The sequence below is a fragment of the Sapajus apella genome, unplaced genomic scaffold, assembly GCF_009761245.1.
Source record: "Sapajus apella isolate SASKATOON/1434 unplaced genomic scaffold, GSC_monkey_1.0 scaffold47, whole genome shotgun sequence".
NCBI lineage: Eukaryota > Metazoa > Chordata > Mammalia > Primates > Cebidae > Sapajus > Sapajus apella.
Window position 1 is genome coordinate 8,923,821 of NW_022436987.1, and position 17,697 is coordinate 8,941,517.

The window sequence follows — 17,697 nt, forward strand, 5'->3', positions numbered from 1 at the left end:
TTTTAAAAAAGCGACTAGTCAAGTGCAACAGTGAGAAAAAGGGAAAGAGTAGAACAGTTCAGCCTGTAACTGTGAACAATCAGTTGTGGTAACTCAGTATCTTCAGACCAGCTTTATACTTTTCTGAGTATTGGAATATTCCAGTTTCTCAATTTAAATGCTTTATCTATTTAAAAAACTCTTTAATACAGTTGAAAATGAGAGGATCCTGTCTTTAATTACCTAAAAGTTTCTAAAACGAATGAAACAACATGATTAGCCTTCCGTTAATATTAGAGCATTTATTAAGAGAATATAATCATGTTTCAAAAGTGCAGGTTTATATTGGGTAGGCTGTTACCTTAGAAGTTCTCTGTGGTTCTCCACTTGTGGTCATTTCAGGTTCTTTTGGCCCATGAGACCTGGGTGTTCTCCTTTTGCAAATGAGGAAACAGGTTCAGAGTAGTAGTTTTATCTTAGGATCTCATAGCTGCTAAGTGGCAGAGGTTGGACTTGAACTCCCAGCAAGTAAATATATCTTAAGCAGCTTTGTAATATGTTTCTCTTAATGCACTTATAAATGCAAATATATGATAATTTTTTTACAGCCACTAGGAAAACCCACTTTGCAAGTAAGCCTAAGTGAATTCCTTAAAAGTAATGGTGATACATGGTATTCATCATTTTGCTAGTCTTCAGAAAGATTTCTGCTTCTTTAACTTGAGTCAAAGGAAAAGGCGTGTTTTGAAGAAAATAGCTAGCTACTACTGCTAGGTGATATTTCCTAAAGCAGCTCAAGAACAGTGAAAATAAATTTGAATCACCTTTCATAGTCCTGTTGTCCCCTTCCCCAAGTTCATGGGAATGCTAATGCTGTGGCTTTTCTCATATTGCAGTGGTACAGCTACTTTTCAACAGATGATAGGATTCTTGCTGTGTAGTAAGAATCTGAACAGCATGGTCTGGAAGGATTGGCAGCATTCCTTTCATGGCTTTTCCTTTTCTAGTTGCTTCTAGCCACTCTGGTAGGACTGTGGAAGATAGGACAAGTCTGAACTTCCCTTAAGAACTCCTATTTTTATTGGCTTTGCCAATAAATTTGTAGGGTGAACTGTATTGGTTGGATGGAGAAGCCAAGAATACATTTCTTTTTGAATTAGTGCAGCCTTCCTTTGAGCCAGAGGCAGAGTTTAAAAATATTTAGTACTTGTACAGCAAAAGAAACTATCATCAGAGTAACAGGCAGTCTACAGACTGGGAAAAATTTTTGCAATCTGTCCATCTGACAAAGGGCTAATATTCAGAATCTACAAAGAACTTAAACAAATTTACAAGGAAAAACAACTCCATAAAAAGTGGGCAAAGGATATGAACAGACACTTTTCAAGAGAAGGCATTTATGTAGCTAACAAACAAATGAAAAAAAGTTCATTGTCACTGGTCATTAGAGAAGTGCAAATCAAAACCACATTGAGATACCATCTCATACCAGTTAGAATGGCGATCATTAAAAAGTCAGGAAACAACAGATGCTGGAGAGGATGTGGAGAAATAGGAATGCTTTTACCCTGTTGTTGGGAGTATAAATTGGTTCAACCATTGTGGAAGACAGTGTGGCAGTTCCTCAAGGATCTAGACTTAGAAATACCGTTTGACCTAGTAATCAAATTACTGGGTATATATATGCCACACAATAAACATACGTGTGCATGTGTCTTTATGATAGAATGTTCGCAATAGCAAAGACTTGAACCAACCCAAATGCCCTTCAATAATAGACTGGTTAAAAAAAATGTGGCACATACATACCATGGAATACTATGCAGCCATAAAAAGGGATGAGTTCATGTCCTTTGCAGGGACATGGATGAAGCTGGAAAACATCATTCTCAGCAAAGTAACACAAGAACAGAAAACCAAACACCGCATGTTCTCACTCATAAGTGGGAGTTGAACAATGAGAACACATGGACACAGGGAGGGGAACATCACACACCAGGGCCTCTGGAGTCGGGGGTGCCTTGGGGAGGAATAGCATTAGGAGAAATACCTAATGTAGATGACGGGTTGATGGGTGCAGCAAACCACCATGGCACTTGTATACCTATGCAACAATCCTGCACGTGCTGTACATGTACCCCAGAATTTAAAGTATAATAATTTTTTAAAAATAGTGCTTGTAAATGTTTGAGTGGCATTGTGCTAAGTTGTGGGAATTGGTTTTTTTCTAGGAGGAAAACTGTGTAAGTCATCAAATAGTATAAAATCGCTTGTTAAGCTTTAAGTTATTGCCTGAAACTGATAAGAAACCACTTCATTCTACAACTCTCTTAGCAAGCAATCTTTATTCTGTTAAGCTTGAGGAGAATTGCATTTGGTAAAAAATTTCTGCTATTTGTTGGTGATAGATTAGCTGTTGAGGCTTTGGTAGGGCAAATGTCTTGATATCTGAAGGAAGTACATTGTTTTGTTTTCTGTTTTTTGTTTTTTGTTTTTTAGGGTTGAACTGATCACATATTCAGGCTCTAAATTCTCAATTGTTAGAGGGAAAACTGCTTAATATATTATCCTGTCTTACATGCATATGTACACCTATGAAAAACTTTCTAGTGCCTGATACCTAGTAGGTCCTTAATAAATTGTTGAATAAATTTTTACATAAAAAAAATAAAGCTCAAAGAATTAGATAGCTCTTCTAGGTATGCTCTCAGTATACTATTTAATATATATTAAGTATGTAATTGTCATTAATATCTACTTGTTAAGAAGTATATTTATGCAGAATTATTCATCATGTCTTCCATATGAGGTTACTGACAGCAAACGTTTTTTTGTTTTGTTTTGTTTTGTTTTGTTTTTTAAAGAGATGGGGTCTGCTGTGTTGCCCAGGCTGACCTTGGTCTCCTGGGCTCAAGCAGCCCCTCTGCCTCAGCCTTCAGAAGGCACTATTCATTTGAACTTTAATGCTCTATAGTTTTAATTAGACTTTTTGTCATTGAAATAGAATAGATTATAATGACGGTAACCATATAATTTATTGTGCAAACTGAGACACTTCTGAGAAAAACAAAATTAAGTGGGAGCAGCATGTATAAATCAGGCTTGTTCCAGGCAAACTATGACATATGGTCACGTTGTTTGTTTTTATTTTTCAAAGTAAATATTTTATCCAAATATAATAAATTCAGAAAGTCCATATATTCTAACTGGACAGCTTGATGGACTTTTTAAAAATAAGCTGCCCAGATCAAGAAATAGAATATCACCAGTATCCCAGAAGTCTTCTTCATGTTCCCTTCTAGTCACTGCCTCTTCTTCCCTACAAGATAACCATTGTTTTGATTTTCAGTCATAGATGAGTTTTGCCTAGTTTGAACTTTATATAAATGACATCATATAGTAGTACACACTTTTTTATCTGGCCTTGCTGGTTCAGTGCTCCCTTTGTGAGATCCCTCCACATTGTGTTTAGCAATCGTTCCTTCATTTTTATTGTTTTTAAATATTTTATCATGTGCATATACCACAGTGTATATGCTATACTATTTCATGAACACTTGAGTTTTATATTGGGCCAACAGAAATGGTGCTGCTATAATCATACTTGCTTGTTCTTTTGGTGAACATATGTATTCATTTCTATTGGGTATGTAATTAGGAGTGGAATTACTAGGTCATATGATGTGAATGTTCAGCTTTAGCAAGCAGTACCACCTTTCCTAAGTATTATATTAACCTGTACTTCCTCCCGCAGTAAGATGTGAGTTCCATTTATTCTACACCCTTATTCTGAGAGTCAATTAGTGGTATCACATAGGGGTTTTAACTTGATAACTAATGAAGTTGAGCCCCTTTTCATGTGCTAATTGGTCATTTCGATCATCTTTTTCTTTTTTTTTTTTGAGTCAGAGTCTTGCTCTGTCCTCAAGGCTGGAGTGCAGTGGCAGGATCTCAGCTCACTGCAACCTGTCTTCTGGGTTCAAGCAGTTCTCCTGCCTCAGCCTCCCAAGTAGCTGGGATTACAGACATGTGCCACCACATCTGGCTAATCCTTATCGGATTTCAGATTAGGAATGTTCAACCAGTAAGCATAATGCAAATATTCCAAATTTGAAAAAAATTCTGAAATGTGAAACACTTCTGGTCCAAAGCATTTCGGATAAGGGATACTTAACCTGTATAAACCTGTGTCAACTTGTTTGAGTACCTGTTTTCAATTCTTTAGTGTGTTTACCTAGGAGTGAAATTGCTGGGTCATGTGATAATTCTGTTTAACTTTTTAAGGAACTGCCAAACGTTTTTCCACAGCAGCTGAACCATTTTACAGTCCTACCAACAGGGTATGACTGTTCTGATTTTTTAAAGTCTTCACCAACACTTATTTTTTTCTACAATTTTGGTGTTTTATAGTATTTTAAGTGGTATAATTTTGAGTTTAAAAATTTCACTATGCGTTGTTGGTATATAGAAATACGTTTTTCCTTCATGTAAACCTTGTATCTGGCGACCTTCTTAAATTCATGTGGGGGCTGTTAATTTTAATAGTCTGTTTATTTATTGGATTTTGTACTTACACCTGAGTTTCTAATTTCTGAATGCTTTCATATTATTTGTTTCCTTTTTTACTAATTATATTATGGATGCAGCATTTTTGTGAACAACTTGGAGAATATAGGAATTTAAGTTTTCTTAAAATTTTTCCTTACCTTAATTTCCTTTGTAGTTGGTTCTATTGCTTTTCATTTTGGGCTTTCTTTATTTTGTGTGTAGTTTTTAAATATCTGGTGATCTGTGGTTATTTACTCGTATTTATAATGGAGTAGGGTCGTTGGTTTTGGTAGCTGATACTGGCTTCCTCTAGTTTTTGAGGTCTGTTTTCTCAAAAGAGCTTTTCCACAGATGGTATGATTAAGAGCTCTGAATGAGTTTCCTTTAAGGCAGGGCTATCCAAGTTTTTGGCTTCCCTGGGCCACATTGGAAGAAGAATTGTCTTGGGCCACACATAAAATAACACTAACAATAGCTGATGAGCTAAAAAAAAAAAAATTGCAGAAAAATCTAATGATGTTTTAAGAAAGTTTATGAATTTGTGTTGGGCTGCATTGAAAGCCATCCTGGGCCATGGGTTGGACAAGCTTGTATTAAGGGCCAGCAACAGAGAGGCTGAGGACCTAAAATGTATTCTGAGCGCTATAAATGCTTTTTCCTTTTGGTGGTTTTTGTTTGCTCTCTCCTGATCCCCTGCCTCCCCTACCTCCATTTGGGGATGTTTGAAGCAACCCTCAGGCTCAATTCTACTTCTTTTTTTGGTCCCTATTACCCATGCTGTATGCTCTTCTCAGTCAGATCTGGATACTAAGCCTGGGAGCCAGAGTTTATACAGAAAGTGAGACTGTCATGAGTAGCTCTGCTGTTCTGTGAGCAATCTTTTAATTACCTTGATTTCTTTATGCTTTAGTCCAGCTTCTTGATCCTGACCTTGGTGTTTTCTACCAGGTTCCATTTAGGGGGTTAGTAAAAAAGAGTTCTTGCCTCATTATAGTCCTTTCCTGTGCTTGTTTTGCTTGGATTGCTGTTTCTTCTGCTATGGCTATTCTACCAATTCAGTCTTGTCTGTTTCTTCTAGAAATTCTTCTATCATTTTTTTCTTTCTTCTTTTTTGTTTGGCTTGGCTAATGGAGCTATTTTTTCCAGGTTATTATGAATATATATATTTTTAATTATGAAAAATTTAGACATAAATCACATGCATCTACTCCCCAGCTTAAATAAAACATAAATACAATTCAAGATTCTTATTTTCTTCTACTGCCTTTCAGGCATCTATTAATATTTTTCCATCTGTGTACATTTCTAGGCAATACAGAGCATTGTTTTGAATGTGTTAGAGCTTTTTGTAGTGACATAATGCATGAATTCTTCTACACCTGTTTTTATTTTTCCATTCATTATGGTTCTTTTATTTGTTCATTTTCTTAATATATCTTTTCTGCTGTTTCAGTGGAATTGGGGTAGGGAAGTTCAGTCAGCCCATGTATTTCTTACTCTAACTTTTTAAAAAGGGAGATTTAAGCACCTTTTGGATATACTGTCACTAAGAGATATGTAATAGAAAGGGCTTGGTGTTACCTCTTCTTGTTACAATTGGTGATGATAGGCAAATATGACACCTCCAGTGTTATACAAGCTAAGTAATTGAGTCTTGCTGCTGACCTGTATTTGGTGTTATAAATCTCTTTGGAGTCAGAGAAACACCATTCAGTTGTGTTTAGAGTGTAACTGAGATTGAATGCAGATTTGGGTTCTTATTTCTGGAAGGAACTTTTAGAGATCCTTTAGTACAAATTGTACCAAAGAAACTTAGGTCCAGAGAAGGTGAGTGACTTGTCTGAGGTGATCCAAGGGAAAAACACAGGGTTAAAATAAGCTACAGGTCTCATTCTTCTTTCCACTTTACTGTAATGGAGTGGAGGTTATAGTCCTTGCTTGTTAATATTCAATTTTGACTTTTGCCTGCTTTTTAAAATACTTATTTGAATGCCAAGAGATTTTTAGTATGTAAGAATGAAGGTGAATCCTTAAACTAATGCTTATTTGCCATATTTTTCTTAGGATCAAAATGGTTTCAATCCCAGAATACTATGAAGGCAAGAATGTCCTCCTCACAGGAGCTACTGGTTTTCTAGGGAAGGTGCTTCTGGAAAAGTTGCTGAGATCTTGTCCTAAGGTGAATTCAGTATATGTTTTGGTGAGGCAGAAAGCTGGACAGACACCACAAGAGCGAGTAGAAGAAATCCTTAGTGGCAAGGTAAGTGTGGAAAATGAGCATTTGGAACGGAGAAAAAAGTGTGTGTTTGTGTGTGTAATTATTGTGACCATCAATAGCTTAGTATATTTCTTCAGTATTCTGAAAAAATTAGTAAAAAAAAATTTAGTAAGTTCCTGCAGAATGGCAAGAAACAGGATATGACTTGTGAGTAACTAGGAAAAAAAAGTTTTCCTCTGTGACAGGCAAAATTGTATAGTAAGCTCTAAGCTACCTTTATGGTAGGTATTTAAGGTATGTTTTTAGAACATTTGAGGCAGGTTGTTTGTAACTACTAAATAGTTTAGTTTTTTGATAATAATAGTAATTAGTAGGTAGTAAGACTACCTAATTTTGTGAGACACTGTGCTTTGATAACACCACTTACTCCCTGACAACAGTATTAGGCAGTAGAGAAGTCACATATTCCCATTTGACAGATGACGGTGGGGCCATATAGAATATAAGAATGTGTCATACATTTTGAGCCTTCGGAAAAATATTGCTAAGAAAAAATGGAAATGAGCTGGAGTAGAAGTATTTCACAATCATAAGTTTGTGAATTCTCTTAAATGATTTTATCTGACATTTACTAATAGTAAATTGAATTAGAAAGCTATAAGCTCAGTTTTGGTGCACATAAGACATATCTCAAGAAGGAATTTCAAGTAGAGCATTTATTTTATAATTAGAATGACACTCATTTGAATATCTACATTCTTATAGGCCTCTTAAAAAACCCCAAACTGTAGCAAGCCTCATTATAGCAACCAACCAGACTTTTGACTTTGAATGAACTTCATATACCTTTATTATAGTTATTTGGCACTAATTGTCATATGACATTAGCATTTGCTTGACACCATGCAACATATATGCCTCATTACGTTGGTTTTATTTTTTAATGATGGGATGTAAGATTCTTTCTTAGAAGTTTAAAAATTATAGTTTTATAAGAATAATTTATATAATTTATACATATATAATTGTACTTATACAAATTAGACTACATTCATCTCTCTTAATCATTTTTTTCTCTCTGATTATTTGCTGAACCCTTCTGGAATCCTTTGCTTCCCTTAAAACCTACAAGGAAGGAGTCATCAATGGGGCTATAAAACCACAAGGCTTGTTCTAAGTAGAATGCCTGTTTTCTTGCCCTTTGTTTACTCATCTTGGCATTTTTATTATGAAGCACTTGTAATTGGTATGTTTTTATTTTTCTCCCGATACTCCTGTCCCCCCAGTGAGGGGTTATTTATTCTTACTCATTTTTTATTTTTTAGATTATATTTATTGTGCCTGCTTAGTTCTGGGTGTTTGACTTCTTGTAGGGAATTGAATTCAGGGATAAGTAAGATACATTCCTGGCCTTTTAGACAGTTTTTAAGAGGGAAGGAGGAAGGAAGAGGCAGTATCAGAAGTGTCAGGAGGAAATAGGAACAGTTATTTAAGTTGATGGGCTGGCCAGAATTGAGGGTCTGAGTAAAATGTGAAGACGACTTGGGCATTTTCTTTGGGGTCTTCAGAGCAGTGCTTCTAAAATTTCTTCCACGCTAAGCGTAAGAAAAGGAATATTTTCTACTTAAAGCCTGAAGTTTCATTGAACTTTGATGGTTTAGCCTAAACATACAGTTGTTATTTTCAATATTAAAAAATGTTTTGTCCCCAGATATTTGACTAAACTTGATACTCCCTAAAATTATGTAATTTTTATCTTATGCCTTCATTTACCTCCTGGCATATCCTACTACTTAATTCTAAAGCCATTCATTCTCCATTGTGTATAGCATTGCTGGTGAGTCAATAAAAATGAGCCCTTTTTATGTCAGATAGCAGTGAGTGTGCACTTAAAGTTAGTAAGAAATTGTAGGTATTATCTACTCTGAGTTTGAAATAGGAATAAAGAACATAAGGCCAAGAGCATATACCAAATGGGACACACTGACTTACAGTAGGGTTTCTCAGCTTCAGCACCATTGACATTTGGGCTGGCTAGTTCTTTGTTCTGGAGGCATGTCCTCTGCATTGTAGGGTCATCAGCAACATTCCTGACCTCACTCCCTGCTGTAACAACCAAAATGTTTTTAGACATCACCAAATATCTGCTGAGGACCAGAATCACCCCTGTTTGAGAACAGTGACTTATGGGAATGTCTCAGGGAACAGAAACTCCATTGGGTAACGAAGATTGATATAAAATAGTTGATCATGGCTGGTTACGGTGGCTCATGCCTGTAATCCCAGCACTTTGAGAGGCCAAGGCTGGTGGATCACTTGAAGCCGGGAGTTTGAGACCAGCTTGGCCAATACAGAGAAACCCCATCTCTACTAAGAAATACAAATTAGCCAGGTGTGGTGGTGCATGCCTGTGGTCCCAGCTACTCAGGAGGGTGAGGTGGGAGGATCGCTGGAACCTGGGAGGTGGAGGTTGCAGTGAGCTGAGATTACACCACTGTACTCTAGCATGGGTGATGAGTGAGACCCTGTCTCTCAAGACCCTGTCTCAAAAAACAAAAAGTAAAACAAAGTATTTGATCATGAAGTATATTCAGGAAAGAGAATCAAGGATGTTAAGAAGGTATCAGTAAACTTAGTAAAGTAGAAACTAATTAGGTACTAGTGGGTTAAAAACACTGGAAAGGATGGTATTGAATTAGGAGATGCTGGCTAGAGAAAAGAAGAGCATCACATTTAAGATTTAGCAAATTTAAGAGCAGCATTGTTATGTCCTGGTGGTAGTGGTATAGATAGCTGATATTAAAGGAAATTAAAGGTCATCAGCAATCAGGAGAATGCAGTATGAATTCAAGGTATTAAAAAGTACTTTTCTGGTCATTCCTTAGGTTCCTTTTTCTCTGCTTGCCCCTTAAAGATTGTTATTCTTCAAGTTTCTGGTGTAGGCCTTGATATCTTACTAGGTCCAGTGAGATGGTTACTCAGCCACCCTCCGTTTTATGTGAAAGGAATGGATGTCCTTTAAATTAGATTTAGTTTTATATAGTTTGGATCTTGGGTACTCATTATTGCTATTACCTAGATAAACTCTTTTCTACTCCCGGGGCTTCAGTTACTACCTCTATGTGGTTAGTAACATCTATATTGATAGTCTGGCTCTCTCCCCTGAACTCTAGACCCACAAAGCCAGTCACCTCTACTAGACCTGTCTTCTGGGGTGTCATGTAGGCACTTTACATTCAACATTCACAAGACTGAAATTCTATCTCCAAAACAGCTTCTTTCTCTCCCTGTGTTCCTCAGTCTACTGAATTTATTCACTTAACAAATGTTTAAAGTCTTTATCTTGCCAGGCAAGATCTGCTCTCTTGGACTTGTATGCTGAGCAAAATAGATGTGGAGCCTACCCTTATGAAGTTTGCATTTCTTATCCCTCAAATCCAGTCATTGGCCAAAATGACTATATCCTGAATGTTACATTCTAAATCTCTCATTGCCATTATTTTGATTCAGACCAAGCAATATCTGGATATGGGTAACCACAAGAGTGTTCTAAAACTCATTACTGCCAAAGGATTTTTTAAAATTATGAGCATGCTTGTATCACTTCTCTGCTTAAAATCAGTCGGTAACTCACCATTACTCTCAGATAAAATTCATCTTTTTAATGTGGCTTAAAAGACAAAGTTATCTGGCCTTTCTTATCTCCATCAACTCTAGCTGCTTTTTCCTGCATACTCTTATGTTCCAAGCTGACTAAATTACTTTTAATCTCCCAAGCATATTAATGCCTTCTGATTTCTGATGGGTTATACATGCTACTTCCTCTGCCTAGAAACACTATTCTTCTACTTTGTAATTTCAGGGCCTTCCTCCCTCACTTTGTCCCTAACACACACACACACACCACACACACACATTCTGTTAAATGTCATTTTCTCTGAGAAGGCCAGCTTGTGTGTGGTCTTTCAAAGCTGGGTTAGTTGTTTCTCCTATGCAGCCCCATAACTCTGTTCTCTTATTAAATAGAGCACTATATATTAATTGTCCATTTACTTGGACCAAAGGCCATTTTCTTGTTTCTTTAGAATCTGGAAGGTGCTTGCCTGGTTCATATTAAATAACCAGTAAGTTTTTATTTTTTTAATTAATAGAAGAACACATTAATATTCAAGTCATGTGCTAGCAGTGGAAGTAGCAGTAGGAGCTAGCAGTAGAAGCAGGAAGACTGTTATATACTAAAGTCATCTAGGAAGGTGAAAATGAGCTCTGATGTATTATATAGACTTCTCAGGTTAAGAATCCTTTTTAAACTGCAAGTATGAACTTTAAATGGAGAGTCAAAGTGATAGAACAGTGACCTGGAAAAAAATCAGTGTTTTTCTGTGACATCTGGGATAAAAAGTTAAACTTGACTCATAATTGAATGCACCTTTAAACTGTAATCATTCTGTGATCTGACTGTCTAGCAAAATTTATTCCTTTGGGTACACTTAAAGAATGTTGAGTTTTCAGTTTAAATCCTATAAATGTGATACTTCTGAAGTTTGTTCAGTTTCTGGTTTGCATATTTGCTTACCAACTTTTTCCTTTCACATAATTACTATTTTTCCCTTTTTAAAAATTTGTTCTAAAATTTTAAGTAGAATGTAAATCGTGTTTTTCTCTAATCTGTCAAAAGGGAATAAAATAAAATATGAAGTGAAAAATTAAGGTCTGGATTTTAGAAATCTGAATGATCATTTTTAAACATTGTTCTGATGTCTGTATTGCTGAAGTCTATTCTGAGGGGTGACGTTATCTATTCAGCCAGGTCATGGACGGTTCAAATTCAACTCTGTGAACTACCAGCTTTGTGTACTTGACAAACTCCTTAACTGCTCTGAGTCTCAGATTCCTTATCTGCAAAATGGGGATAATAGTGTGGGCCTCATAGGGTGTTTTCTGTACAGAATAGTAGCAATTAAGAATAGCAGCCTTAGGAATTGCATAGTTTTAAGTTTCTAAAAAAGCAGTCATCCTTGGTGGGAAAAAATGGTGATGATGAGTTTCAGAAAATGGAAAAATACTGCCCTAAAATAAATATTTTTCCCCCTTGATAGCTCTTTGACAGATTGAGAGATGAAAATCCAGATTTTAGAGAGAAAATTATAGCAATCAACAGCGAACTCACCCAACCTAAACTGGCTCTCAGTGAAGAAGATAAAGAGGTGATCATAGATTCTACCAATATTATATTCCACTGTGCAGCTGCAGTAAGGTTTAATGAAAATTTAAGGTAAGTGCAGGTAATTATGATATTTGAACTTCAGTATAGTTATTAAAAGATCTCATTCTAATTCTCTTTAGTCAAGTTGTTGTGAATGTGATTTGAAACTATTTGTCATATGTTAACTGTGGCTTTCAGTGTCCTACAGAGTGTTAAAACATTTTTCTTCCTCCTGTTATCAGTTTAAAAACCCTGGATAACTAATACATATTTATTAGAAGAAGTTGCCATGAATTTAAACATGCAACAGGGGAGAAGCAAAAAATGTAGTAGAAGAAACCTTAGTCTTAACAACTAATGGTGTTTGTCTTCTCTTCCTTCAGAAGCCTATACCCCAACAGTTTTATTCTTCTAATCCGCATCATACCCATCTGAAAATAAACAAAATTAGGCTAATTTTTTACAGGATAAGGTAAATTGCTTATAAATTTAAATCACACCTTTTTATTTTCAAACTTTTGTGGTAGTGCTAGGGGCAAGGTATGTTGGAGATAAATTTAATTTAAAAAATAATTTGAACTTCTTTCAGGATATCTGTTGCAAGAAAAAGTTAAGACTCTAAATGTCCATTGTTCTTAAAAAATCTAATGAATAAACAATTCAAATAATGGCTCCGAATTCAGAGCATTCTTTTTGACAGTGTGTCCAAAAATACAGTTTTTATAATGTTACTTTTAATATTATGGTCTCATGCCAATTAAAATGGTACAGACTTATTATAGGTTTCAAAGCTACTTGAAAGCCTTCTCTTTAAAATGTTTTAAAGCTAAATAACTAAAAGGAGGAAATTGAATGTTCCAACAAAGAAATAAGTATTTGAGATGATGGATGTGCTAGGATGTGCTAGTTACCCTGATATAATTACTATATATTATATGAATCAAAACACCACTGCATATCTCATAAATATGTACAGTTATGATATGTCAATTTACAAAATAAAATACATTTTTTAAAGTTTAAAAAATGGAGTTCTGAGGCTGAGGTAGGAGGATCACTTAAAGCCAGCCTCGGCAACATAATAAGACCCTGTCTCCACAAACAAAAAATTTTAATTAAGAATTAAAAAAAATAAAAAATTAAGTTCTGATTACAAAAATATGATATTCACCATAGTGTCTTTATCTAATATGGAAGTATAAACATCAGTCAGCATTATATCAGGTGACAGTTCAATACCATAGTATTACAGTATATTTTGCTTATATTCCAGGTGAGTTCACTATAATAGTCCTTTAGATCTCTGCAGTCATCCTTTATGGGTTTTTAAGGTATTTTCTCATCAATTATTTTATTCCATGGTCACTTTACCCACTGTAACATTATAGACAAATCCATTGTACACTTGAGGAAGCTGAGGCAGCATTGTAATGGAAGGGCTATGAGCTTTGGAATTACATATGTTAGTTCTAATGTTGACCATATCATTTACTTACTGGTGAGTTTGTGTAAGTTATTAACCTCCTTAAACCTCAGCTTCCTGACATGTAAAATCAAAGTAACATTTCTCAAAAGATTATTACATTTTCCTTCAGGAAATTTAAGTGATGTCTCAGTTCCTGTCCATTGCAGGAAATCTGAATCTGTAGCAGTTGCTTTATTTATTTTTTAGCTCTTTCTCTGCAGCAGACAGGTAAAATATTGTGCAGCCATTATGTGTTAATGATTCAAAGGTGATAAAGAATATTATTAGGACTATAATATGATCTTATTCTCATAAAATATATGCATAGATGTATTTATATACATGTCTTTTTATATTTGCTGATACATTTATCTTTGGATGGTGCAGTTACAGGTAGGTTTATAGTCTTACCTGTATATTATTTTTTCTACTATGAACATATATTAATCTTCAAATAAAGCTGTATACAATGACTTTTAAAAATAATTTTTAAAAGTAACACCTATAAAAGTTACTTTTAAAAATAATTTTTAAAAGTAACACCTATAAGAAATCTTAAAGGGACTGATACCCTCATCAGCTAACAAAACTCCTTGTTTTTTACATTTAAAATTTTCCTTGTGTGTACATATATTTGCATATAGGTCTAACAATTTGTTTTTGACTAGCATTTCCAAGATTGTTAATGTGGTCTTTAATTTTTAATTAGTGCTTTATCTTTTCCTAAAGAAAAGATAGTGTGAAATGATCAGTAAAATAGATTCTTCTTTCCCTGTAGTTCTGGCTTTTATTATTTCCTTCATAGACAAAAGGAAGAGTTCACACAGCTTTATGAAGCTTAGCATGTTTTCATTAAAAACATACGTAGATATTGGCTAATGGTGGTCTAGTCCTCATTGACTTAAAGGGGAAAATTACATGCTTTGAAATGTGAACAGGCAACATTGACTAGGGTGCAACTCATAAAGGGAAGCTTTACAAGGAGGATCAAAGTAAAGTACTTTCAGGGAACTTAGTCTCTCTTTCTATCACCCTAGGGTAAGCAAGGCTAACATTAATGAAAAGACATCTTCTCATTATTATTTTCTTCTTTTACTAGAGAAGCTATAGCAGAAGGCCTCTTACATGTTACGTTGTTCTTCTCTTCCATTGTCAAGGCATGTATGTTCACTGACATAGCCCTTGTCATTACATTGAAATTATTTCTGGGAAGCAATTTTGACATCCAGGTGGTGCTAGGACATTGGGTTTGGGTCAGAGATTCTGTAATATTCCAGATAGGCGTAGAACAACTTTGTATGAAAGAATTACTTTTTTTTTTTTTTTTTTTTTTTAAAGGTAGGGTGTCACCTTTATTGCCCGGGCTGGAATGCTATGGTGTAATCATGGCTCACTGCAACCTCGACCTCCTGGGTTCAAGCGATCCTTTCACCTCAGCCTCCCTAGTAGCTGGGACTGCAGGCGTATGTCAACATGCTTGGCTAATTTTTGTATTTTTTGTAGAGACAGATAACAATTACTCTTTATAACTGCTTGTTAAGTTAACCCACAAATAAAAAATGGCACGAAGCTTTTACTGTTGGGGAGGAAGCTTTCAGATGTTACTACAACATTAAGCCCAATACCTTAGGAGAGAAACCAGCATAAATTGCACACAGATCTTATTTGCAAAGTGCATGTAGTCTAGAGGAGATAGGATATGCAAAATAACCATAATATAGGATAGAAAATAAGGATTTATCAAGGAGCATACATTAAACGCTATGGAAGTTGAGAGAAGGTAGATAGAGCTCACTTATTTTCATATGTGGTGGTTCCTAAATCCTGAGACAGGAGAAAAATAGATATCAGGCTTAGGATTCATGAGGAAATACAAAAAATGTGGGGAGGGCTGGGCATGGTGGCTCATGCCTGTAATCTCAGCACTTCGGGAGGGTGAGGCAGGCAGATCATCTGAGGTCGGGTGTTCAAGATCAGCCTAGCCAACATGGTGAAACCCTGTCTCTACTAATAATACAAAAATTAGCCGGGCATGTAGCACACACCTGTAATCCCAGCTACTTGGGAGACTGAGGAAAGAGAATCACTTGAACCTGGGAGGTGGAGGTTGCAGTGACCAAAGAAGGTACCATTGCACTCCAGCCTGGATGACAGAGCGAGACTCCATCTCAAAAAGAAAGAAAAAAGTGAGGGTAGAAGTGAAGATAATAAATGGAGTGACTTAAGTAGTTGATCATGGCGTCTGTTATAAGGAAAGGTACTAGTAAGGGAAGTGCAAGTTAGACAGGGTCAATAAAGTTGAGAGTAATGAAGAGACCATGAGGACAAAAACTAGGCTGAAGGAGAGAGATGAGTGGGCAGATGGTATGGTTCATAGTATAAAATTTTAGAAATAGAGCAATTCAAGGTGATAAGACCCAAGGTATGAATATGAAAGATTTTCAGAAAGAAATGGAAGTTAAGATTGATGCTTAGAAAAGATCAAGAAAGCCGGGCGCGGTGGCTCAAGCCTGTAATCCCAGCACTTTGGGAGGCCGACGCAGGTGGATCACAAGGTCAAGAGATCGAGACCATCTTGGTCAACATGGTGAAACCCCGTCTCTACTAAAAATACAAAACATTAGCTGGGCATGGTGGCGCATGCCTGTAATCCCAGCTACTCAGGAAGTTGAGGCAGGAGAATTGCCTGAACCCAGGAGACAGAGGTTGTGGTGAGCGCCGAGATCGCACCATTGCACTCCAGCCTGGGTAACAAGAGTGAAACTCTGTCTCAAAAAAAAAAAAAAAAAAAAAAAAAAGATCAAGAAACTGTTGAGTTTGTTGGGCATTGATTATCAAATTTAGAATGTATTATGAATCTTAAGAATTACTGGAAAATGTGTTAAAATGCATATTCCTAGATTGCACTTGCCAAATTTTGACCTTTTAATTTTAGAATCATACTCCAGGGTTCTTGTTTTTAGCAAGAGCCTTAGGTGTGATTTAGTCAGTGCTGGACCTTGTTTTGCCCCTTTAGAACCATTGCTGTCAGAATCAGCTTTGCAGACATTTTTAAAATTACAGATGACTGAGCCCCCTACCCTAAGATTGACTCATTGTTCCCTAAACATCTGTGTCTATATTTTCATTAAAAAAAAAAAAAAAAATGGCGGTTGTGGTGATGAGATCTCATCTAGACAGTATTTTCTTAGGAGTAAGAGGGTGGTAAAGAGACTTGTGTCAAAATCGCCTAGAGAACTTATTTAAAATATAGTTTTCCAGACCTCGTTTCATGTGTTAAAAGTGTCTGAGGATGAGGTCCAGGAGTCTGCATTTTTAATAAACTCCCAGGTGTATGTTATGCCAAGTATGAGAACCCTGGTTTAAGGTCTTTAGAAGTATTATCAACGTAGATTTTGAATAACCTAAGCTGTCTGTAAAAGAAAGATGAACAAGAAAATTTATTGGCACTTCAGATCATTGAGCTTTTTTTCTTTTTAAATTTTTTTTGAAGTGATTTCCATGTCTACATTTAGTGAAGGTAGATTCTAATTATAAAGACTTTCTCATTTTGCACTCCTCTCCCAAAAGCCTCTCTTATTGAAGATGCATTTATGACTCCATGTAACCAAAACAATAATGAGAACATTATTTTTGATTAGTACTAAATGACTTCTAATATAACATGTCAGAGTCTCAGTTTGAAGGTCAATGGACTAGAAATTGGATTGAGGTAAAACAGAGTTAGGCTAACTATACTGGCAGAGAGATACTAGGCGTTACTTATGTGGGCACAGAATGGCTTCAGGTTTGGGCTTTCGGGTACAGATGCAAAGGAAAAAGGTAAGGCACAGAGGTTTTCCTCTCAAGTTATTTTTGGTGACCCAGAAACTCTGTCACCATCTTCAGGGACATGTAACAGAATATCCTTAGTGTACATTTCCCAAAACATTGCTCTTCCTGCCCCCATTGTTTTGCAAATGCAAAAGAAAATAGTGCATTCCCTTATAGTCTAGTGGACAGTATCCTCTCTGTGAAATGTCTTTCTTAATGGATTTTCACTTGAACAGATTTTCCTCCTCAATTGAGACAAGGAAGGGAAAAAAAAAAAGATGCATCCATGATTTTAAGACACCAACCCAATTATTTCATTAAAAAAAAAAAAGTCTTTCTAATATGTTTTCATAGGGTCTCAGGTACTATTAAATTAAAAGAAAATAATATGGCACAGGACTTTTTTTCTCTCCTGGAGTTATTCCTTGTTCCTGGTGACCCAGAACTTGTTGTCCTGTCCTCAGGAAC

At 35.9% G+C, this 17,697-nt stretch overlaps 1 protein-coding gene across 3 annotated transcripts in view; it reads left to right on the forward strand.

Annotated features, from left to right (window-relative positions):
- FAR1 (fatty acyl-CoA reductase 1) overlaps window positions 1–17,697 on the forward strand; it is a 59,761-nt gene that overhangs the window by 16,930 nt on the left and 25,134 nt on the right. For all 3 annotated transcript variants that reach the window (XM_032240832.1, XM_032240834.1, XM_032240833.1), the window contains 2 exons: window positions 6,592–6,787; window positions 11,845–12,020. In XM_032240832.1, coding sequence (XP_032096723.1) covers window positions 6,599–6,787; window positions 11,845–12,020 — 365 coding nt within the window. In that variant the 5' untranslated portion in view covers window positions 6,592–6,598. The remainder of the gene's footprint in view (window positions 1–6,591; window positions 6,788–11,844; window positions 12,021–17,697) is intronic.